Source organism: Dipodomys spectabilis, unplaced genomic scaffold, assembly GCF_019054845.1.
Source record: "Dipodomys spectabilis isolate Male_0828 unplaced genomic scaffold, ASM1905484v1 ptg000034l, whole genome shotgun sequence".
Taxonomy (NCBI): Eukaryota; Metazoa; Chordata; class Mammalia; order Rodentia; family Heteromyidae; genus Dipodomys; species Dipodomys spectabilis.
Genome location: NW_024870711.1, coordinates 11,912,588 through 11,938,031, shown reverse-complemented (window position 1 = coordinate 11,938,031; position 25,444 = coordinate 11,912,588). Strand labels below are relative to the sequence as shown.

The following is a 25,444-nucleotide window of genomic DNA, read 5'->3' as shown; positions in this document are numbered from 1 at the left end:
CACATGGTGAGGACACAGGTGTGCACACATGGTGAGGACACAGGTGTGCACACATGGTAGAGGGACACAGGTGTGCACACATGGTAGAGGGACACAGGTGTGTGCACATGGTAGAGGGACACAGGTGTGCGCACATGGTGAAGACACAGGTGTGCACACATGGTAGAGGGACACAGGTGTGCACACATGGTGAGGACACAGGCGTGCACACATGGTGAGGACACAGGCGTGCACACATGGTGAGGACACAGGTGTGCACACATGGTGAGGACACAGGTGTGCACACATGGTAGAGGGACACAGGTGTGCACACATGGTGAGGGACACAGGTGTGCACACATGGTGAGGACACAGGCGTGAACACATGGTGAGGACACAGTGTGCACACATGGTGAGGACACAGGTGTGCACACATGGTGAGGACACAGGTGTGCACACATGGTAGAGGAACACAGGTGTGCACACATGGTGAGGACACAGGTGTGCACACATGGTAGAGGGACACAGGTGTGCACACATGGTGAGGACACAGGCGTGCACACATGGTAGAGGGACACAGGTGTGCACACATGGTGAGGACACAGGTGTGCACACATGGTGAGGATACAGGTGTGCACACATGGTGAGGACACAGGTGTGCACACATGGTGAGGGACACAGGTGTGCACACATGGTGAGGGACACAGGTGTGCACACATGGTAGAGGGACACAGGTGTGCACACATGGTAGAGGGACACAGGTGTGCACACATGGTGAGGACACAGGTGTGCGCACATGGTAGAGGGGCACAGGTGTGCGCACATGGTGAGGACACAGGCGTGCACACATGGTGAGGACACAGTGTGCACACATGGTAGAGGAACACAGGTGTGCACACATGGTGAGGACACAGGTGTGCACACATGGTAGAGGGACACAGGCGTGCACACATGGTGAGGACACAGGTGTGCACACATGGTGAGGACACAGGTGTGCACACATGGTAGAGGGACACAGGTGTGCACACATGGTGAGGGACACAGGTGTGCACACATGGTGAGGACACAGGCGTGCACACATGGTGAGGACACAGTGTGCACACATGGTAGAGGAACACAGGTGTGCACACATGGTGAGGACACAGGTGTGCACACATGGTAGAGGGACACAGTTGTGCACACATGGTGAGGACACAGGCGTGCACACATGGTAGAGGGACACAGGTGTGCACACATGGTGAGGACACAGGTGTGCACACATGGTGAGGATACAGGTGTGCACACATGGTGAGGACACAGGTGTGCACACATGGTGAGGGACACAGGTGTGCACACATGGTGAGGGACACAGGTGTGCACACATGGTAGAGGGACACAGGTGTGCACACATGGTAGAGGGACACAGGTGTGCACACATGGTGAGGACACAGGTGTGCGCACATGGTAGAGGGGCACAGGTGTGCGCACATGGTGAGGACACAGGTGTGCACACATGGTGAGGACACAGGTGTGCACACATGGTAGAGGGACACAGGTGTGCACACATGGTAGAGGACACAGGTGTGCACACATGGTAGAGGACACAGGTGTGCACATATGGTAGAGGGACACAGGTGTGCACACATGGTAGAGGGACAGGTGTGCGCACATGGTAGAGGGGCACAGGTGTGCACACATGGTGAGGACACAGGTGTGCGCACATGGTGAGGACACAGGTGTGCACACATGGTGAGGACACAGGTGTGCACACATGGTAGAGGGACACAGGAGTGCACACATGGTGAGGACACAGGTGTGCACACATGGTAGAGGACACAGGTGTGCACACATGGTAGAGGGACACAGGTGTGCACACATGGTAGAGGGACACAGGTGTGCGCACATGGCAGAGGGACACGGGTGTGCGCACATGGTGAGGACACAGGTGTGCACACATGGTGTGGACACAGGCGTGCACACATGGTGAGGACACAGGTGTGCACACATGGTGAGGACACAGGTGTGCACACATGGTAGAGGGACACAGGTGTGCGCACATGGTAGAGGGACACGGGCGTGCACACATGGTAGAGGGACACAGGTGTGCGCACATGGTGAGGACACAGGCGTGCACACATGGTAGAGGACACAGGTGTGCACACATGGTGAGGACACAGGTGTGCACACATGGTGAGGACACAGGCGTGCACACATGGTGAGGACACAGGTGTGCACACATGGTGAGGGACACAGGTGTGCACACATGGTGAGGACACAGGCGTGCACACATGGTAGAGGACACAGGTGTGCACACATGGTAGAGGGACATGGGTGTGCACACATGGTGAGGACACAGGCGTGCACACATGGTAGAGGCACACAGGCGTGCACACATGGTGAGGACACAGGCGTGCACACATGGTGAGGACACAGTGTGCACACATGGTGAGGACACAGGTGTGCGCACATGGTAGAGGGACACAGGTGTGCACACATGGTAGAGGGACACAGGTGTGCACACATGGTAGAGGGACACAGGTGTGCACACATGATAGAGCGACACAGGCGTGCACACATCGTAGAGGGACACAGGTGTGCACACATGGTGAGGACACAGGTGTGCACACATGGTAGAGGGACACAGGTGTGCACACATGGTAGAGGACACAGGCGTGCACACATGGTAGAGGACACAGGCGTGCACACATGGTGAGGACACAGGTGTGCACACATGGTAGAGGGACACAGGTGTGCACACATGGTAGAGGGACACGGGTGTGCACACATGGTAGAGGGACACGGGTGTGCACACATGGTGAGGACACGGGCGTGCACACGGGGGGACAGGGGCATGCACACACGGTGAGGACATGGGCATGTACACATGGTGACAGGCTTGCACACACAGTGAGGACACGGGCATGCACACGCAGTGGGGACACGGGCGTGCACATGCAGTGAGGACGTGGGCATGCACAGTGAGGACACGGGCGTGAACACGCAGTGGGGACACGGGTGTGCACACGCAGTGGGGACACGGGCGTGCACACGCAGTGAGGACGTGGGCATGCACAATGAGGACACGGGCGTGAACACGCAATGAGGACACGGGTGTGCACACGCAGTGAGGACACAGGCATGCACAGTGAGTACACGGGCTTGCACACGCAGTGAGGACACGGGCGTGCACACACAGTGGGGACACAGGCATGTCACACGGTGAGGACACGGGCGTGCACACGCAGTGGGGTCACGGGCGTGCACACACAGTGGGGACACAGGCATGTACACACAGTGGGGACACAGGCATGCACACACAGTGGGGACACAGGCATGCACACACGGTGAGGACACGGGCATGCACAGTGAGGACACGGGCTTGCACACGCAGTGAGGACACGGGTGTGCACACACAGTGGGGACACAGGCATGCACACACAGTGAGAACACAGGCATGCACACACAGTGAGGACACGGGCATGCACACACAGTGGGGACACAGGCATGCACACACGGTGAGGACACGGGCATGCACAGTGAGGACACGGGCTTGCACACGCAGTGAGGGCACGGGCGTGCACACAGTGGGGACACAGGCATGTACACACGGTGAGGACACGGGCATGCAGTGAGGACACAGGCGTGTACACGCAGTGAGGACACGGGCATGCACAGTGAGGACACAGGCATGTACACGCAGTGAGGACACAGGTGTGCACACGCAGTGAGGACACGGGCATGCACACACAGTGAGGACACGGGCATGCACACGCAGTGAGGACACGGGCATGCACACGCAGTGGGGACACAGGCATGCACACACAGTGGGGACACAGGCATGCACACACGGTGAGGACACGGGCATGCACAGTGAGGACACGGGCTTGCACACGCAGTGAGGACACGGGTGTGCACACGCAGTGGGGACACAGGCATGCACACGCAGTGAGGACACGGGCATGCACACGCAGTGAGGACACGGGCATGCACACACAGTGGGGACACAGGCATGCACACACGGTGAGGACATGGGCATGCACAGTGAGGACACGGGCTTGCACACGCAGTGAGGACACGGGCGTGCACACAGTGGGGACACAGGCTTGCACACGCAGTGAGGACACGGGCATGCACACACAGTGGGGACACGGGCATGCACACACAGTGGGGACACGGGCATGCACACACAGTGGGGACACGGGTGTGCACACGCAGTGGGGACACGGGTGTGCACCACCACAGCACCATGTGTCTGTTCTACCACTGATGTCGCAACTCACGCTTTTTGGCTTGTGTGTGTTCTGCAGGGGTGCATCCCACTGGGCATGGGCTGTGGGATTTTGTTTGCTAGAATCTTGCTGGTTCTGGGATACCATCCTTGTCTGATTTTGAGTAATTCTGAACCTGTGAAGAGTGAGGAAGTGTTCCATAGCCTTCTAATTATTCTGGAAGAATTCAAGCACTGCTTCACTCTGGGGCTAAATCTGCAACAGCTGGCAGGTCATTGTTCCAATCTCCATGTCACTGGCCATGCACATGGTTTGTTTCTTCTGACTCCATCTTGGTCTACCTACCTCTAGGAATCTCCCTACGTCTGCAGCCTCATTTGCTGGTGAACAGCGGTTCACCGTGGTCGCCTGTCACCTCTCATGTCTATGGTGTTGGCTGTAATGTCTCTTTCACTTAAATTGTTTTCTGCTCCCTTCTTTTCTTAATCTGTCAACTTTCTCGTTTCAAAGACCTCTACTGCACTAATCTTTCCAGTCAGAGTAGTCTTTTTTTTTTTTTTTCCCCTTTTTTTGGTCAGTCATGGGGCCTGAACTTTGGGACTGGGCACTGTCCCTCAGCTCTTCAGCTCCAGGCTAGTGCTCTACCACTTGAGCCACTGCACCACTTCTGGTTTTCTAGTGGTTCAATAGAGATAAGAGTCTCACGGACTTTCTTTCCTGGGCTGGCTTTGAACTGCAGTCCTCAGATCTCAGCCTCCTTTGTACCTAGGATGACAGGTGTGAGCCACCAGGCCCAGCTCATTCTAGCCTCACCTGCTCCAATCTTTGCTTCCTTCTGCTGAAGCTGGCCTGTCTGTGCTTCCTATCTAGTTCTGGGCTGCAGTCAGGCTGCTCTCAGTCTCCTCTGTCCTTGGCAGTCACTGCCAGGTCCTTTGCACTGAGTGCTGTATTGGCAGGTACTGCCCAGGTCCTTTCTGCCCAGGTCCTTTGCACTGAGTGCTGTATTGGCGGTCACTGCCAGGTCCTTTCTGCCCAGGTCCTTTGCACTGAGTGCTGTACTGGCGGTCACTGCCAGGTCCCTCGCACTGAGTGCTGTATTGGCGGTCACTGCCCAGGTCCTTTCTGCCCAGGTCCCTCGCACTGAGTGCTGTATTGGCGGTCACTGCCAGGTCCTTTCTGCCCAGGTCCCTCGCACTGAGTGCTGTATTGGCGGTCACTGCCAGGTCCTTTGCACTGAGTGCTGGTGTTTCATAGGCTGTGGTAGGTTGTGACTCCCATCTTCATTTACTTCCTGATATTCCTCCTCATTTGTTCTTCAACTCATTGGACATCCAAGACTGTATTAATTTCCACCTATTCAATGTTCCTCCTGGCATTGATTCCTAATTTCATTCCACTGTGCTCAGCAAAGTTATTTGACATTTCACTCAATTTGTTGTTATTAGAAGGGAGAGGTACAGAGGGGTTGGTTACCTGCGTCAGGCAGAGTGCATTTCTTTTTGGAAAGTATCACCCCTTCCCTTCCTTTCACTTTGTCCATCCCAGCCTACCCATCAGGTGTAGTCCCTTTTCAACAGTGTCCAGTACCACTGCTGCCTTCGTTCACTCTTTGTCCATCTCTGTCCCTCCAACACGACTTCACTCTTAAGTTTGACCTGGAGGCCAAGCGTGGTTTATCTTCGAGAACGTAGTGTGTACTTGAGAGAATGTACATTATCTCTGGCCCCAGCTATGCAAAGAGGATCTGAATTTGAGGTTGGCCATTGGCAAAAATGTGAGGACCTATCTGAAAAATAGCAAAGATAAAAAGAGTTGCAGGCATGGCTCATGTGGTAGAGCGTGAGGTCCTGAATTCAAACCCCAGCAAGTTGGCTCTGCTGGAGAATGAACAGGATGAAGACACCTCAAAAACAGAATTACCCCCCACCAGCACCTCCTCTTCTGCTTACAGAGCCCAAAGAACTGAAAGCCAGGGCTTGATGGTGGTTAAGTGTCACATCCACAGAGGCTCTGCTCCTGACAACCAGAGCTGGAAGAGCTGGAAGCCACCAGACATCCAAAAGACGACCTGGTCAACCAAACGCGGCCTGCACACGGAACACAGTGGTATGCAGTCTCGGAAGTCCTGCACCCGGAACAGAGTGGTATGCAGTCTCGGAAGTCCTGCACACGGAACGGAGTGGTATGTAGTCTTGGAAGTCCTGCACCGGGAACGGAGTGGTATGCAGTCTCGGAAGTCCCGACATGGAATGGAGTAGTATGCAGTCTTGGAAGCCCTGAAGTGCTGTAGAAATGGCTTTGAGGACTTACGCTGTCAGAAAAACTGTCACCCATGGACAAACCCCAACCCCTCTTGCGAGTGACAGGCAGAAGGCAAACGGCATGGAAGAGAGCTCGGAGCACTAGCAACTGCACCCTCGGTTCTTGCCTTCTTAATTGCAAGCGATTTGTCTATCTGGCTGACTTTCTTCTAAGAACCAGAACCTTTTTAATTAATTCTCTTAACAGTCCTGGGGGCTTGAATTCAGGGACTGGGCCACACTGTCCCTGGCTTCTTATGCTCAGTGCTGGCGCTCTACCATTTGAGCTACTATGCCACTTCTGGCTTTTTCTGCGTATAGTTTATTGCAGTCTCAGAGACTTTCCTACCCAGGCTGGCTTTGAACCACAGCCCTAAGACCTTAGGGTCTTGAGTAGGTAGGATTATAGGCGTGAGCCACCAGCGTCTGGCCAGAGTCTGAACTTATTAAGTATTTTTACTTAACTAATCCAGTCTCTCTAAGAAGAGGCCGTAATCCTACTCAGGAGACAGGTCTGGAGGCTCACCAATCCTCCAGAGTGCTGTCATATACTCAGGGCTGTTGAGTAGTGACCCAAACAAAGGGGCACATACATTTCCTTCCTGTGCCAACTGGTGTGTTCTGATCCAGCTCTGTCTCACTGGCCGCCACCTTCAACCCTTGGCTAGTGACAATGTGTATGACCAGAAAGGGTATGCCCCTTGTACTGTCACTGCCACCACTGGCCTGTGCCCAGTAAGCACTTCCCATGTGAGAGCGGTTGGTCCAGATGAGCTATGGGGCAGGGCAGGGGCAGGAGCAGGGGTGGGGGTAGGGGCAGGGCAGGGGCAGGAGCAGGGGTGGGGGTAGGGGCAGGGGCGGGGGCGGGGCAGGGCGGGGCCGGGGCGGGGGCGGGGCAGGGCGTGTACACAGCACATCTGGGTATCTCGAAGGTGTTCCTGAACGATGCTTCCTGGAACAGCACTGCTGTACTGAGAATGCTTGGGGAGGCGGACTCCGTGACAAACTCCCAGCCTACACTGAGGGCGGTGGCACGGGGCGGGCACAGGCCTGGGGGCTGGGCCGGTCTCCCCCACCTGCAGTGTTTTCACGAGTGCGAAGTCTCTGGTTTTGTCCAGTAAGCGTGGGCCCCATTCCTGTGGCATCTGGTGGCCTTCCTGGGCCTGGGCAGCACAGGCGGCGGGCGCGCGCCCGGACGAGACGCCCTCCCCTGCCCTGGAGGGCAGCACGGCAGACACGCGGAGGAAGGAGACTAAGGACCACACCGTGTGGAAGCTACGAGCCTTTATTGACACCTTTCCAAGTACAGAACAGCGGAAGCACATTTTCAGTAGGCAATCGCACACATGATACATAACAGTACATCCCTCGCACCTATGTCGCCACTACTCTTCACATACACATTCTGAGGTGAGGCCAGACCCCTCCCACAGGCAGGCAGGCCGCACCCAGAGGAGACAGGAAGGAAGAGGAGCCCAGAGGAAAGCAAGGCGGCCATCTCTTGGCTTTTAACCGCTTGGTGCGCTCCCATCAAGTCATGGGTGCCCCACTGGCCCCTGAGCCGCGGGGACACAGGGAGGCCAGTGCAGGACCAGTCACCAGGGGCAGCGCACGGCCTCATGGCCACACTTCCAAGCAGAACGAGAATGCTACCACTACCACTGACCCACGCCCGGGTCCTGCAAAGGCAGAGGGGCAAAAACAGAAGGGGGTGTTAATGACACGCCAACCACACCTGAGCGATGCTGGCATCTGTGGCCCCCACACTCCTACAGAACCAACTGCAAAGTAACAGAAGCAAAACGTTACTCTCACCACGACCTGGAAGAAGGAAGCACAAGGAGAGGCCTGCCAAAGCAAAGGTTAGAGACCAGGCTGGACGGTCGCGAGCATTCATGCCGAAGACAGCGCAGGGCCGAGGCAGGGGGAGCAGAGAGCATGGCAGGGGAGAGGGCAGCGGGAGAAGGTGACAGATGGGAGGAATGGGCCTCCAGTGGGAGAGAAGAGAGGAGCAAGCGGGAGCCGGGCTGGGGTGAGGTGACCCGACGGGGGGGGGGGGGGGGGGGGGGGCGCGGGTGAAAGGGCACAGGTCCGCGGCTCTTGCTGCACCTGCAAAGGAAGAGCAGGACTGAAGCGTGTTAGATCCTTGCAGAAAAAAAAAGCCTTCTGGTCCCTGGCCTGTGGGAAGCAAAGCTGAGTTGAGAACCGGCAGGCGGGCCTCTGCCCCCAAGCACCGTGTGCGGCTGTGGCAGCTGGAAGAAAGCTCCGAAGAGCGACACTCCGTTCCTGTCAACGCAGATCCCACGGCACATGCCTTAAATGAAAAGGAGTTTAGTAAAGAACCATGTGCCTACTCTCTACAGCAGAGGACATCGTCAAGTACAGAGCACATGAGCACCACACCGGCCCTCCTGCCCCGTCTGTGGAACACATTAAAAAAAATAACACACCAAAAAACTACACAAAGCGTCTCTCTACAAACCTTTCAAAATTAGTAAAACGAAAGCAGGGAGAATACAGACGTAAAATCCTCTTTCCACTTCCACTGGTTAGAAAGAAAGGAAAAGCAAGAACTTGAGAGCTTTCTCCCCTAAAAGCATTGCTCCACTGGCCCATCTTGCTATCAACAGCATCCAAAAGAGGGAGCTGTTTAGCAGTCTCCAGAGAAGACAGCACCAGTGTGCGCGAGAGCCCCCGCCAGCGGTGTGTGCAGCACGAGGCATACCTGGAGATCCAATATGAATCGGTGGGCTGCTCTGGTTCCGGTACACAAGGCCATGGGCTTATGTACCTAGGAAGCTAGGCATTGTAAGAGATAAAAACTAAATAGGTCACAAAAAAACCTTACATAAAATCCTTAGGATTTAATGATAAATCAAGGCCAAACGCCTTTAGGGGGCATATTTAAGAAGGTGGAAATGACACCTTTTTTTCCCCCCACAACTGTTAAATACTAGAAATGCTTATTAAAAACAGTATCTAAGGATCCCCCCCCCCCCCCCGACTGGTCTCGACTCTGTGGACGGGGACTCAGTCCCTCTACCCTGCACAGCACACCTGCACAGCCAGCAACCCTCCTCAGTGCTCCTCCCACCCCTCTACTCGCAGGAGGGAGGGAGGGAAATACAAGCCGGGCCCCACATGAGGCCCAGAGGCCCAGGGGCCCAGGAGCAGGCACACAGAGCCTTACTAAGAACAAGGCTCAGCCACCACCTTGGGCCTCCCTCCGAGGACCCGTGCAACCAGGTTACAAGACTTCCCTTCACCCAGCATCTGTCTAACAGCCTACAAGCCCACCGAGCTTACCTTCCCAACAAAACCACAGTGAAACAAAAAGGCGAAACAGAATTGAAACCAAACAAAAAAACAGAATTCTAAAGAGAAGTGATAGGTTCCCAAACCCAGTCCTTCAAACAAGGCCCCTTCCTCTGGCTAACTAACCTACATGCCTTGGTGAGTGGAGCCCAGCCCTAAGGCCCAGCACAGAGCTCTCTCCAGGAAGCCACCCAGGGCCTGTTTCTCTGGGGTTCTGGGTCTGACTACAGAACCACCCCTGGAGGCCCAGTCAGGGCACGCACAGCAGACACCCACACTGACCCCTCCCACCAGCCCCTCCCCTCCACAGCCTCTGACCCCTTGCTGATGACCTTGGGCAGCAAGCCTGTCTGCAGCATTAGGCAGAGGCTGTTGGAAACAAAGGGCCCAAGTTCTAACAATTCAGAAATGTGCCCAATACCAGCCTAGACAACTGTTCAGGACCCTCACCCATCCCACTACGAACCCACTCAAGACTAAAAGTAATTATGGGGAAACAAATCCCACACCCGACCCAGCCCAGCCCACTCCTGCATGAGGAGGCTGGGGGCAGGACCTTCGAAGAAAGCTGGTGAGCACAGGGGCACCTATGAATTTCTTTGGGGAAGAAGAGCTTAGCCTTATCCTCCAGAAGAGAAGAGATAAGGGTTCACAAGTGTGGCCATGCCAGGGTCATGCAAGGTTATGACCAAGTAAGCAGCTACGTGAACTCATATTACAGTACAAATCAACAATGCAGAAGGAAGGAGGGGAATAACTTGGCCCCAGGCCGTGGCCTGCTGATCCTGCAGAGATAGAGCCATATTTACTGCTTAAGCTCCTTGAATTTGTGAACAAATAATACACAGATGAGGGTAAATGTATTGACTTACTACCATCTTTATAAAAATTGAATGTATACACAAACACATCAACAATTACGGAAGTGTCTCCATTGAACTCTGATGAGACAACACAAAAGAACTAACAAATAGCTAAGATGTTGCTGAGCTGAAAGCATCTCCAGTAACGTTTTAATTTTAAAAGGTCCGTATTTACATATGCCAATGCTTTTGCATCTCATTTCAAATGCATGATAAAAAAAAAAAAAAAGAACAAAGATAATGGTTGCAGCAGATCTTCCACGAGGTCAGGTGCGTGGCTGGACTTCACTGTGGAAGTGCACGGGAAATGGAAAGGCATTCCTTTCTAATTCTGCTTCTCTCCTTCGCTATGGTGTCCTGCTGGGAGACTGAGCCTGCACATATCCTGAGCCCACTCCCTGTGGCCGTGCATGGTGCACCGAGGCTGTCTGACTGGGTGGGGGCTGGCTCCCATGTGCTGCTTGCCTGCTGGAGTGCGCAGTTATAGCACATGTGCAAGGGGCCAAGAGCAAGCTGTGAGTAGCTCCAAAGTCTATCCTTGAGAATGGAACCCAAACGGGACCTGTTCCCTTAACACTGACTGCCATGCTTTAGTGCCTACTTCTCAAGGGAGAAAATGCAGATGGGGCGGGCCATCTGACACCCTGTGAACCTTGCTAAGCCTTCCCAAGGCCGGTGGGTAAGCAGTGGTCTGGCTCTCCTCGGGCTAGCTCCTATGGCTACCCAACCACTTGACCTGAGCCAAATAAACTGTTTACACCTAGGATCACACCTGTGTCTATAACGACAGCAGGTCACCCTGACAGCACACGGAATGGCCTAGTGCCCGGGCCTGTTACAGGCATGCAGAGCCGGCCTCGTCTGTATCTGCATGGGGCAAGTCAGGGGCTTCTAGAACAGAGCTGACAGCAGAGCTGCAGTTTTCTAGAATATGCCACAAGTGCTGACATTTCCTGGCTCCCCAGAATTCCGCGGACACAGGGAAGTCAGAATTAGTGCCAGGCCACGTCCCAGGGGGCCAGGTGCCCAGGGCCCCCGAGGAGGATCCCTATCTCCTAACATAGTGCCCTTGCTGACGGACACTGCAGCGCGCCAGCTCTAGAGGGCGGCTGCTGTCAGTCCACGCTGCCTCCGTGGAGTCTACGGTGGCTCTGGAGAGCTGCGAGGCTCAGGCCGGTCCTCGGTGGGCGAACCAGGGACAGGAAGTGGGCACAGGCTCCTAGCTCCCTCCATCCCCTCCTAAGTGTGTTATGAAATCACGTGAGTGATGCTGAGGCCACGCCCTGTCGGACTGCACCCTCACTGGGACCCCCCACGGGCAGCACAGGTGGGTGCCGCGCTGTCCTCTAGCACATGGAGCCATCTGACCTGCAAGCACCCACCAGGACCACTAGCACAGACCCACTTTTTCTGGGTGATGGCCCCCACAGACAGCATGTCCCTTAAAACAAAAGTTTAAAAAAAAAAAAAAAAAGCAGTGACTGTGCACATCACCCGGCAGGCAACACAGACACGCCACCCAGGGCTGCCTTTAAAAGAAAACTCAAAGGAGATCTGCCGCCCTCCAAATGCACCTCAACTGGGCAAGGCAGGCTGCCAGGCCTCGAGAGGACCGCCTGGAGGCGGCAGAGCTGTCCTGTCCGGGGTGCAGGGCCCTGGGCCCAGCGGCACCGGGTTTGTCTGCGAGTGCTCACCTGGGACTCTGGAAGGCGCTGCTGGCGTGTGGGAGACATTTACAAGAAGCAGAATGGCCACTTCCACTTCCATGGCGCCCCCCCCAACGCCCACTCACACCATGCTTTCCAGGGCGTGCCCACACCAATCCAAAATCACCCAAATTTATCCTACGTTTTTAGCAGAGCCTTTGAGGGCTTTCTGAGCAAACAGCTCCAGTTAAGCCTGGTACAAAGCTCTGCTCTAGCCTGCACTGAAGATAAGTGCAACCATTATCAAGTATTCTTTGCTATGGAAACCACTCAAAACATGTGCCAGTGACGTTCCTTCCTGAACCTAAGTTGCTGTGGCCGGATCACACAGGAGGTCACCAAGAACAGGGTCTACATGCACTGTAAGCACTTGGAAAACAAAAGAAAAGGAGGACTGGAGTTCTGACAACAGAACTGGAAGCAACCTAACACCAGACTTGGCTCATCACATCCCCACAGTTCAGATCTTCTGGAATGACCCTGTGGCTGGCTGGTGTCCCGAACAACAGTTAGCCGGCTGGGCACTGGAGACTTGTGCTCCTTGGGTCCCGCTGGCCAGCAGCCTCCTGGAGGAAATTCCACAGTGTGTGCAGTGTGAGGCCCGACTGGGGAAATCACTCTACAATCAGGGCCACGTTAATGTGAGACAAGTCGACCATGTGCCTGCAGGAATTCAGAGAGATGTCAATACTAGATCTACACAGCAGGCAAAACCCAGGAAGGCAGGCCCATGCGTGAGCCACGAAAATCACCCAGGAAAGTCACATCCGCACAAGCAATGCGAGCCCCTCCTCCCCGTGGCCTTCTGAGCATATGTGCTGCCCACGGCTTTCTGGGAACTTGCGCACCCTAGAACAGCGGTCTGAACCCCAAGACTGCGCCTCCCCTCCTGCCATCAGCTAGAACACAGACTACCTGTGGAACTTCTGCTGAAATGCTAGCGCATGGGCTGGCTCCTTGAACTTTGCGATGGCTTTCCGCTGCTGGGGAAGCATCTGTAAACTCTAGAGGAAGGAAACAGAAACATTTAATACCACACTGCAATGTAAAATGTACATACTTGCACACTGTGAGCCTACACTGTTCCAAAACAGATTTATCCTATGATAATGAAACTACAGAATTAAGAACAAAGAAGTAATTTCCTTACAAAAGCAGGAAGTGTACAGTCACTCAGCAGTGCACTTCCCGTTGTGATTCTCAGGGAATTCGGGCAGCACTGTGAGCCTACATCCACCACCAGCCAGACACTGCCTGCATGCCGTCATGCCCTCTTCCAGCAGTGCTGTCTGCAGCCCCCTGAGCACACCTCACATAAGGACCACAGGCAGGCACACCAGCTCATCTAACCAACACAACATGGAAGCCCAAGGCCCATCCCCATTTTATACACGCAGTCAACCTAGTTCCTGAACGTCATCTGCCCAAGTGGCACACAACAAGACAGGCACTGCAAAGCCTACAGCCAGTCTCTCTGCCAAGCCCACGCTCTGGCACTCTAGCTGGCTGTGCTCAGAGGGTCACTACAGCAGCAGAAGAGTGAGCTGGCCGTGGCTAGGTGTTTAACTCAGGACTGCTGGAGGAGATGACGAAGCTGATGCCGAGAGCTGACAGTCTGGCACAGAGCCATGGATGGACAGTTACATTTCTGTGGTACCCAGGGCTGACCTTCCCTAACTCTGACAATGATGCTCACCGAGTGCAGACAACCTTCCTGCTTTTGTAAGGAACAATTTCTGTTTCCCAATTATGGAATTTCATTTAGCGTAGGATAAAAATTATTTTTTTCTTCTTAGCACAACTTTAGGCAAACCCCAGCAAAAAGTGACACCATTTCAGCAAGACCCTAGGAGTTCCGGTGAGCTTGCTTCTTGACTCAGCCTGCCTGGCTGCACCCTAGGAGGAGGATGGACCCTGAGGAGCACACTCTCGGTGCACTGCACCTTCGCCCATCTGAAAGTCTGGATAATATCAGGTCCATGTTCTGCTACACAATTCCTACAATCCTGCTACTCTTCCTAGCTCTGGAGAGGCCTGTGAGCGCATTGTAAGGAGTCCTCAGGGCTTACGAGCTTGTGGCCAAGCAAGTAAACACTAGGTGGCGCCATGTCCAAGCACAGACTGAGCTCTCCTCCCCAGGCCTGGAGGCAGGGGCAGCACCCCCTCAGTGTCTCTGACGCGGGCGGCACTGAGGGCCTCTCCTGTTTAATTAAGAAATGAAGTACTTTGTGTTTTGTAAGTACCACGTCTAAACATCTATAAACTCCACTCACAGAGAACTGGCGCAGACTGAGCCTTGGCCTCCAGGAAGGAAGACAAGGACCCACCACAGGGGCAACCCATGGAGGGCCTGGAACACAGCACCTTCTACAACCCAGAACACGCTCTCCTTTTCAGATGCTGCTTCTACATAAAGCAAGCCATTAGTCAACTGTAACACTGTTTTTGCAAGGATTTTTCAGGAGTGCCGTTAAAGATTCTTTGTAACACAATTTCTAGTTCTCTTCAGAATTGGGGGGGGGGGGGGGGGGGAGTGGCAGATGCAGGGGGCACTCGAGAGCTTCATAATCTCAAAGTTTACAATTCAACTTATAAAACAGGTGAGGCGGGGCAGATGCTTCCACGGGGTGCGGCTAATCCTGGAGCTCTGAGCCCCAGTCCATGTCCAGAAGCAGCAAACAGTACCTGCTTGCTAAGTGTGCCATTACACCACAATATTCAAGAAAGAGAGCAGACTGCGGGGCCCAGCAGGCCGCACGGGCAGCCACGTCATCAGGCCTTCCCCAGGAGCCAGAGCCAGAGCCCCAGCCTGAGCCCAAGCACGGCAGACTGCACTACAGACACCAGCTCTTTGGAAGCAGCAAGGGGCACAGCAGGGGACAAGGCTCTCATACTGACATCACAACTAAACTGTTTGTTTGGTCTCCAATTGGAATAGCCCTGGAAGTACACCTATGCCCCACCATCAATGCTGTGTCTGCAAACCAATCCTCATCATGCAGCTGCTTAGAAACCACGCATCTTGCATCACTAAAAGACAGGGTCTGGCTATACCACCTATCCTGGCCCTCAAACATGAGATCCTCCTGCCCTCTACCACACCTAAGAACACCTATCCCTCCACACAAGCTTGATGTCCGCCATCAATAAAGCATTCCTAACTGCACACTAGAAATCTGCTCTCAAAACGAAGGTGACGTTTTCAGAGCTAAATACAAATAACAAATAATTCTAACTATGTCTCCAAGAATCCCGTAATACAGGTAGCCATAATTAACCTAGACAACCTAAGAATCAGGCAGGGTTCTGGAGGGCTTTCTTCCACTCTTCACTTTCAGGGCTCTCAGTGGGTGGCTGTCTGAAACATATTGTATCTAACTTATATCAGACCCTAGGTTTACCTGGGAAGCAAGAAAGCAGGATAAAAGACAGCACTCTGTACCACTCAGCTCTGACTGTAGCTTTCACTGTGTGTCTTACTGTGTATCTTAAACCTCTACTAGCTGCGCTCCCGATACACCGTGTGCGGGGAGGCGGGTGACAGCGGCCAGGACGTCCCTTCACTTGGTCAGCTGCAGGCTCAGGGCTCAGACGCAACAGAAACCAAGGGCTTCCAAGAAAACCTGATCACAGCAGACACGGGTGCTTGTTTCTGACTCACTCTTGTAGATCAGCCCAGTTTACAAGAGATACAGTCAGAGTCACCATGCCATTTATACAGTCCGAACCCAGCTTCACAGCCGTTCATGTGGGAAGGCCGTTTGAGGGAACCAAGCCCAGGTTAACTACTTTAAAACCGAAGAGATTATGAATAAAATGACACAATACATAAAAGTCTATGTGTATGTGTGGACTCCATATAGCATGAGGATTTCCAAGGAAAATCTGTTCAGTTGCATTTACTCAGTTCTTAAAACTTATAGTTAAGATCTTGAGTCTGAAGCAAAATTCTACAATCAAGTGTGAACAAATATGCATTTTCTTCTCCAGGAAATTGGCATGAGAGGCAGCTAACTCTGGCACCCGCACCCCACCACCACCAGAGACTCACCTGGATGGGCCCCACGGACATCAGCAGGCTCTTCAGCTGGGCATCAGTGGTAGATGAAGACAAGCCCTCCACGGACACCACACAGGGCTGCGGCTTGCACTCCACCACCCGCAGGTTCTGCTTATTTGGCATCAGGCGCCCCCGGCACAGGGGGCCTGCCAGTCCTCGGCCCCGTCCATGCATAACAGCCTGGCAACAACAAAGAAGACACACGCTGACATCCAGTGTGGTTACCTGCACACCTACCAAGATTCACAACAAGCAGTGCATGAGCATCGTTAATGTCCGTGAGTGGAGGAGGCTTTAACAGCAGAGACCGGTGTTTGGGGGAGAACTGACCAGCCCTGCAGCTATGCGAGGAGGACCATCCTTCGGTGAGGTCTATGGGGACTGCAGGCGGCTGCGGAGCTGTCCTGACAGTCCTGAGGCCCACACTTCTCACGCCAGAGCACAGGTCAGGTCTGTGCACACCTGATGGGCACAGTGCAAAAGCCATCTGGCAGTCATAAAGCATTTCGGGGTGTCTGCTCCCATTTGACGTTTCCCAGCCCAATTCTCAAGGTCAGCCTCTGTGGCAGTCACACCCAGCTGCTGGCTACCCTCACCCCAAAGGCTTCTCTCTCTCTCTCTCCCTTTCTCTCTCTCTCTCTCTCTCTCACACACACACACACACACACACACTCCCACTTGTGTATGTGTGCACACCTCCATACATATACACATGCCATGAGCATGCACACATGTACACATATGCATATATGCATACCACCCGTGTACACATTCGCACACACAAGACAATTTGCTGGTCATGGGCAGGACCCCAAAGCACCATTTTCCAAAGCCTCTCAAGACTCAGAACCACTGCCTAAGGAACCCTTAAAAGAGGCCGTGGCTGACAGTCCTGCACTGTCTCCTAGTTGTAGACCACTAGAGACTGTGTCCAGCTTCTAGGCCCAGGCTAACGGAGAATACAGAGGCAGAGAAGAGCTAGAGTTCCAGATTCCTGGAGGTCCTACCTCCAGTTCTTAATTGGAGGCCAAGCAAAAACGGCCTCCAGTCCTCACAGGTAGGCAGAGGAAGAAAGAAGGCCGCAGGGAGCTCAGACCCACAGACCAAGGCGTGAGGGGGCATCCCAGACACCTGCAGTAAGTAAGTGACAGCCACTCTCGCAAACTCCTCTGTCACACCGGGGACAGGTCCCAGAGTCACACTCTGGAAAACGTGACACAAGCTACTAGTGACACCAGCTGGAAACTAGAAGCAAACAAGCTGTTTCTGCCCCGACTGCAACAAGGGCGATATGAGCACCAGATTTCTACATGCACCGCCACGGTAGCTCACGCAGGAGACATGGCTCTGCAAAGTGAGGGTGGGGCAAAGGAACTGGGGTGTGCGCGCATGTCCAGTCTGTGTGTCCTGCGTGTCTGTCCTGTCCTCTCGTCACACCGGCAGGTCACCTGAGGCCGCGAGGGCTGGAGGCCTCCTGGAGCCAGCACTTCCCACGGGACTCCCCTTCACCGACAGCTGCCGAGGCCGTGTGCCCAGACTCAGTGCTCTGCTCTCCTGACCCCTGCGAGAGGCGCAGCGCCCGCGCCACCCTCCTTCACCCTCGGCAGGGAGGGCGCTGCTGCTCCCGGAGGCTTTGTGGTCAGTTGTCCTTGGAAGCTAAGAGGACGTACACCTCTCCCTAGAAGCCGAGGGGCACTGCTCCACACGCACCCGACAAGATGGGCCTTCCGCAGGGCACAGACGCCGGGGTGTCCAGGCTTCCCACCTGACAGCTCAAAAAGGGAGACGTCCCTCAGCCCACAGGTCACTCCAGCTCCAGGGCCTGTCTCCCCTCTCTGAGCCCCAGCTCTGCATGTGGGACATCTAAGCAGGGAGGCAGCAGCGCCACCTGCACCCTCTTGCTCAGGGGCCTGAGGAGTTGCGTGTAGGCTAGGAACCACGTGCTCAGGGGCCTGAGGAGTTGCGTGTAGGCTAGGAACCACGTGCTCAGGGGCCTGAGGAGTTGCGTGTAGGCTAGGAACCACGTGCTAACGTCAGTAGCACCAAGGGCCACGCACCACACGCCAGGGAAGCCATCTCGCTACCGCCAGCCAACTGCCGAGGCAGGGGAATGAACGCAGTACCTTCTTGGCCGGGTGAATGCCTTGGATGCTTTTGATCCCAGGAGGAACAGCTGAGTGCGTGTGCGGCCCCGCTGGCAGGTGCGGGGGTGGCTGGGGGGGTCCCTTAGTCAGCGTCACCTTGCGGGCGGGCTGCGGTCTCACTTCCGAAGGCTGAGGAAGCCGCTGGGCCTGGGTCTCGGGATGGAAAAAGCCATCGCTCTCTCCTCCCTGCTGAAACCAACAAGGCAGTGTGTGGGTCAGTGTCTGCCCAGTGCCAACCATGAGGCAGAACTCACCCACAAACCAAACCAAACTGGGCGCTTCACCTGAGTCCGTGGCAGAATCCCTCACCGGTCAGGGAGCCACCACACCCAGCTTGTCTGTTGAGATAGGGTCTCACGAATAGTTTGCCCATCCTGGCTTCAAACTGCAGTCCTATCTCCCTACTTCCACGGAGCTGGGATTGTCTGCTGAGGCCCATCCTCAGCAGATCCTTCCGATGTGGCACCCCCGCGTAACTAGTGTTACAGAAGTGTATTATCAACCACATATAGCTCCAGTCTGAAGTGTTCTTTCACTCACAGAAAGCGGGCCATGAGAACCTCCACGCTTATCTTTAGGGGGCCCGTTTAGTGAAAAGCTTCTGAAGCAAACAAACACCGACTGCAAAAAAACCAAACTGTCAAAGGGGGCATAACTTGCGGCGATGGCAATGTTAGAAAAGTGCCAAGTCTGGTCTTCCAAACAAGGACACAACTGGGTACCACTGCCCAAGCCACCATTTCAGGCAGGGGAGCACAGGAGGAGCACTCACTGACGGGATGACCAGAGTGCGCCACGAATGCGGCCGTCCCACAGGGCCTGAGAGCCTGCGGGTCTTGCTTTGGAACAAGCGGCGCATCGGCCACAAAACAGAGACCCGATGAGGAAATTCTGGGACGGCAAGAGTCACAGAAGGGCCAGACACAGCTCTCGCTCAGCACACAGGGGACTGTGGGGAGCAAGAGCAAGAGCAGCAGCCTCCACAGGTCACCGGCCACGGGGCTGTGCACAGACCAGAGACCTGAGTGAAGGCTCTTTCTGATCACCGCTGGACAATGAGGTAGGCAGCACAAGGCCAGCCCCTAGGAAGCCAGGCTAAGAAATGAAAGCATTTAAGAGAAACAAAAGTAAATTTAAACAAAAACACAGCACACCGTAACTTCAGGAATTACCGCAGTTACACTGAAGAAGGGTAAAAAAGGACCAACCATCTCAGCTCTTACAAGAAACTCGCCATGTTTTTTAATTTTACAACATTTTTTATCATGGAAATCTTCAGAGACCTTCCTAGCCTTTTTAGAATGCTTCCACAGGCATGACCCCACTCCGCCTCCCTCCTCAGAAGGAGCTTACTTACACTCACACTTTAAACAGGAACTGAAACAAAAATAAAGCATGACATCATTTCAACTACATCGCGGTTAGGCAGTGTGGTCTGACTTTTAACTGAAGAGTATGCCAAGTAGGAAAGCTTCGATACAAACCAACAAGTTATTTTATTTTGTCAGACAATTTCATTTCTCATTCCAATTGAGAGCAAGTAGTGCCTTTCAGTTTAGCACAACGAAAAACTAAACTATAGGGAAACACCGTGAACTCCTGAGTTAACTCTAGGACATGGGCAGTCCATAAGCTAACAGGTTGTGACCCAGAACAAACACACCTTCACAGCAGTGCCCGTACAGTCACAGACAAAAAGCGGAATGTGAACCAAACCAAACCTATGCAACAGCACTATAAAAGAACCCATAATTAGTTCTGACACAGCAGTGTGTGTCGCTGTGATTTTAATAATCTTCCACTTTCTCCAAAATAGATGGGAGGAAAGAAACTGGGCCAACCTTAGTCAACAGTTGAGACATACTGGTTGGCTTTTCGCACAAATAATTGTCTTTTAATGAATACAACAGAAATGTCTCTTTGGACCTCTGTTTTGTTTTGTTGCTGTCTATAAAGCACTATCTGAATTTAAGTAAGCTCAGGGGATACTTTTTATCAACTTAATCATCACAAAAATGAGGTTGGTAGCCACCAACATTAGCAGGACAAATTTATTTATAACAAATGGCTTAAATGTACAGATAAAAATGCCTATTGATACTGTCAGGGCTTCTTGCAATTTGACAGATCAAATCTTATTTTCATTCTTAAACCCCACGAAGAGTGATATCACTGACTTGCATTCAGTAGCAAGCAAATTGATTAATCCCTCTCCATAGAAATCTCAACCCTTGATTATACCTATCAGGCATTAAGCAGCATTATTCTGGAGTGACAACACTTGACAAATTCCCCAACCATTTTCCTCAGCCTTTATGGCCCTGCTAGCTTGTATTAACCCTGATGAAAAATTAATTTTCCTTATCTTCTTCTAAACCCCAAAATCCAAATCCGCCAAACTGGCAACTCTTTCTGTAAAGGTATTATGAAAACCTCTAAAAGATTAATTGCATGTCTTCAGGTGACATTAAGTTAATTTCTGCACTCATGGCAGACATTTGATACTCGGTGCTGAGGACAGATAACATTGTCGGACACACAGAGGACAGTGGTGTGGTGTCCCAGGGCAGCCTCTCGTGAATTCCCCGTCCGATAACGCCACACTTCCCTGTCACCGCAGTCTGCTGATCACACAACCACAGCGCTCACCGCACAGGTTTCCATTAGCCACAACAATGCGGGGCCTATCCTGGCCATCTCTGTGACGCTCGGCCAGAATCTGCGCAGGAAATGATATGCAAGCCACATCACGTTTCCAAACACAAACACATTTAACGTTTCTCTCTTTTCTTGCTGCGGTTGGCTGAGTTAAGGGGAAGGAAACTAGCTCTCTCCAAGGTCCCAGGCCAGCTCTCTACCCACGCCTCTGGGCGGGATGGGAAGACTCTTCAGCAGGGAATGCTTGCTTATTCTCTGAATCACGGCAAGCATGCCAACACAGACACAATGGAAAGCTACAATGCCATCTTGCCTCTATCTGTCCCTCTGCCTATCACAGTCCACGCAGGAGCCAAATTCATGAGGCAGATGGGCTCCTAACTGCTGGGCTTCAGAGGGAAAAGGCTCCTCTGCACATCTGTCTGATCTTACAGCACAGACAGAACCCTGCTTGCTCCTGTAACAATCTGCCTTTCTGAGCTTAGTTAGGTATGAGAAAAAGCAAAGTTCAGTGGTTTCTGGAGGAACAAACCAAAGTCTGAGTCTCTGCGGGGATCTGACAGCCCAGGACTTTTCAATCTGTAAAGTATAACTTTCCCCTCAAAAAGAAAAAGGATCACCAGGAGTTTAACGGTGGGCCCTCCACACACGGAGGTTACCAGCACAATGCCTGCACCTGGCAACCACGGCCTTCACTCATGGGTGAGAGGGGCTCCAGGAGGCTTCGGAGGCCTGCCTACTCCAGCTCTCCCTACCCACTGGGCCTGCTGAAGTGGTCTGAGGGGACTGTGCACCACAGAGGCCTGCCCTGCACCAACTTGGCTGCCTCGGCCCTCCCTCCCCCTCAGTTTCCCTTCACAACTGGTCTCCCAGAACTCTATCCGCAGCCCTGTCCTTCATACTTCCAAACAGAAGGCAACAGGCTGTTTAACTCAGTCCCAGGAATGCCACAATTCAAAGAAGGCAATCTGAGGAGGAAACACTTTTTTTTTTGCATGACAGCATGGCAGAAGTAATTACTAATAAAAATTAATGTTACTTGTTTTTCTTCCCCCAGGTTTTGCTCACTTCCTTCTTCATATGAAGGTCTACAGAAATAACCATTATTCTCATCCTCAGAAGTCTCTCCCTCTGCTGCTTTGACAGAAGAAATGGTGAACCATGTGGATGTTGTTAGCTTAATACCTGATTTCTCAAGTACTTATAACGTCCTTGAACGTGACCCCAATTCTATAGACAAACATGGAACGGGAGGTCACAGTCCCTTCAAAGCAGCAGCAGTAAGCAGGAGTCCGAAGTCTGCAGACAGCGGCAAGGGTGGAGGGCGTGTAATGTGCTGGGTGCCAGAAGCCCTGCAGAGCTGGGCTGTAAGACACAGCGCCAGCCCACAGGGCCCCAGGCTGCAAACGTGGCACAGAGAAGCGAGCACAAGGGCACAAAGTAGCAAATCCCAACCTAGCATACATAAACTGCCAAGGCACTACAGCCCCAAACTTCTTTTTAGTTGCCCCAAAATGTTAAGATGATTTGCAGATTTGCAGGACAGAAGGATAAAAATGGATGAATGTTTCTCTTTGCCTCCAAACTCAATGCTCAGTAGTCTTTCTGCATACTAACATTCAGGTTAAAACTTAAAAGAAGGCCTGAAAATAATAACTGTCATAAATCTTTTGTCTCCTAAAAACAAGAATAGACTAACTCACACACTGCGGGCGTCTGACTCAGTCCCCATGATCCGTCTGCCAGAACTTTCCAGGGGCTTGGCACTGTTCTAACAATGACCCAGCGCTGCTGTGAGGGCCTAGCTCCAGACCTCCCCAGGTACCTCAGTCAAGTTGCCTCTCTTCAATTGAGAACTACTGCAGGCAGCCGCAGGGGCCTCCGCTTTCTTCCTGGAAAGCCCCTTCCAACCCTGTCTCCTTCCTGACCCAGTCATCTCTTCCTCTCCATTCAGAATCTACACTACTCACACATCATCTCCTCTGTTTTTACCTATTTATTGTATACTCATAGCCCATACCCACTTGGGTTCATTATAGAACTCAACAAACGACAGGTTCCTACTTTGGTATCAGCTCAAGCAATACCAATGCAGACTGCCTCAACCTAGATTATTTGTTTTGATACCTAAGGACACAGCTGTCCCGTAGATTATGAACACACCTCACCAGGGTTGGTACCAACACTTCTTCCTTAGGTGACTGAGGAATGTGGGACTGAACCCAGAACACAGGCTGTTTACTCAACAGGTGGTAGGAAAAGGCCCCAAGAACTTTCCTTCACCATTAGCTGCTCTGCATTTTGCTCACTGACAAAGCACAAGGTTTCACAAGCCCTCTGCATCTATAAATACCAATGACCAAGACTCACGCCATGACCAGGTTCACAGTAACAGACAAAACAATCCACGGAGCGCAGGACCCCTGGCGCTTTGCAATTCAGAAGGAAAGGAGGGGAAGGAGCGAGGGAGGGGAATTCTGCTGAGAGAAATGATGCTCTGGGTCTCAGAGGCCCTCCGAAGGTCGTGTGTGAAGGCATGGTCCCCAGCCGTGGGTGTTAGGAAGTGGTAGGGCCTCAGGAGGTGAGGCCTGGTGGAAGGAAAGTAGTTAGCAGCAGTGTGTTCTAAGGGGCTACTGAGAAGCTGGCTCCCTCCTCCACCCGCATGCCTTCCTTCCAGCTGTTCACCACTATGCATGATGCCACCACGGACAGAGAGATGAGGCTAGGGGCCGTGTACAGAACCCATGAAATAAACCTTCCAAGTTCATCACCTCAGTTTGTCACAGCACTGGACATTGATGCACACAGCTCCCACTAGAGGGAGCTGGAGCCTCCAAGAGGCAGCTGGTCCCAGGGCTAGGCAGAGAAGGGACAGGCTGCACAGGAGCAACTTGGCTCACAGGCAAGTTGGATGTGAAAGGATGCAGTGCCAGCAGGCAGAGGCTGGCGGGCCACTCCAGTCATTAAGGACAGTGTAGTCCTCTGAATAAAACAGAGTAAGAAGACCAGACTGGCACAGTAAGAGCCCAGCGGCTGGTAAGCTTGGAAGGAGTATGGGCCCCGGCAAGCTGAAGGCAGGAGTGTGGACGAGGGGTGCTCACAGTCACAGCACACCTCCCTCAACCACTGAAGGGACAGTCCTCTTGGCAAACCTGGACAAGGCACCGGCCTGGCACACGGAGGCCGGTACCATATCCTTTCTGTAGCCATCTGGCCAAACACACACACCTAAAACTGGTCAAGGGGAGCAAAAGGAAAACCTAAAGTACACAAGCATCTGCTCTTTCAAAATGTCAAGGGCAAAAAACACAATAAAAGGTTGAGAACGGATCCAGACTGGAGGGGATCAGAAACAGGGCAAGCCAGGCTGGCCCTGGCCGCACCAACTGCCTTAGGCAACAGTCCTGTGCTGGGGTGGGGCTTCCGGGCCCTGACAAACAGCAACTCCAGTGTGGTTCTGTAGCACAGGTCCTCTGCCTGCCCACCTACTCGAGCACAGTCTAGGAAAACATGTGTGCATTTGTGTGTAAGGGCAAAAGGAGAGAACAGCACACATGTCAGATGTAAACACCAGGTGAGACGGTTAAGGCACCAGGAGCTCCTCACGCCGCTCGTACAACTTCTCTTTAACTGAAGATACAACGAAGTAAAGCTCACGAAGGAGACGGGGTTAATATGTACTGCCTCCCTAGAGAAAATCCAGGAGTACCTGCTGAGACGGTGAGAAGCCACACATTCAGTCTAACTTTGCAAAGTGAGCTCCCCCAGTGCAAATGGGGACTTTCAGAGGCATCATTATGACAGGCTTTTAAAAGATGAAATACAAGAGAATTCTGACTGGACAGCTGGCTTTCCTGCCAGGGCATCCCGTGGCTCTCAGACTTCTCTATGCGGCCCAAAGAACAAAGGACTGTTGGCTTCATTGGCTGCCAAATTTCTAAAATTTTCTAAAATTTTCATTACCCTGATCGACAAAATGTCTGCTCTCCTTTTCTTGGAGCACACACTAGACGGCTGCTCTCAGGCCGCTACTTCTTCCTCCCTCACACTCAAAGGAGGGTGCCCTGACACAAAGCCCCACACCCAGACCCAGAGGAGATGGGTGCTCACCCCACTGGTGAACAATGGTTCATGCAGCCAAGTGACCAGTTGCCCAGACATCTTCACGACTAGGCCATTTCTTATGGGCCAAAGCAGAGGCCCCAGAACAC

At 53.1% G+C, this 25,444-nt stretch overlaps 1 protein-coding gene across 5 annotated transcripts in view; it reads right to left on the bottom strand.

Annotated features, from left to right (window-relative positions):
- Positions 1-10,657: 10,657 nt before the first annotated feature.
- Positions 10,658-25,444, bottom strand: part of Rbm33 (RNA binding motif protein 33) — an 85,829-nt gene continuing 71,042 nt past the window's right edge. For 2 of the 5 annotated variants that reach the window (XM_042677117.1, XM_042677119.1), the window contains 4 exons: positions 18,555-18,764; positions 16,423-16,611; positions 13,287-13,375; positions 10,658-13,034 (listed from right to left, as the gene is read on the bottom strand). In XM_042677117.1, the coding sequence (XP_042533051.1) occupies positions 12,986-13,034; positions 13,287-13,375; positions 16,423-16,611; positions 18,555-18,764 (537 nt within the window). In that variant the 3' untranslated portion in view covers positions 10,658-12,985. The remainder of the gene's footprint in view (positions 13,035-13,286; positions 13,376-16,422; positions 16,612-18,554; positions 18,765-25,444) is intronic. The other 3 variants (XM_042677118.1, XM_042677121.1, XM_042677120.1) reach the window with 2 other exon arrangements.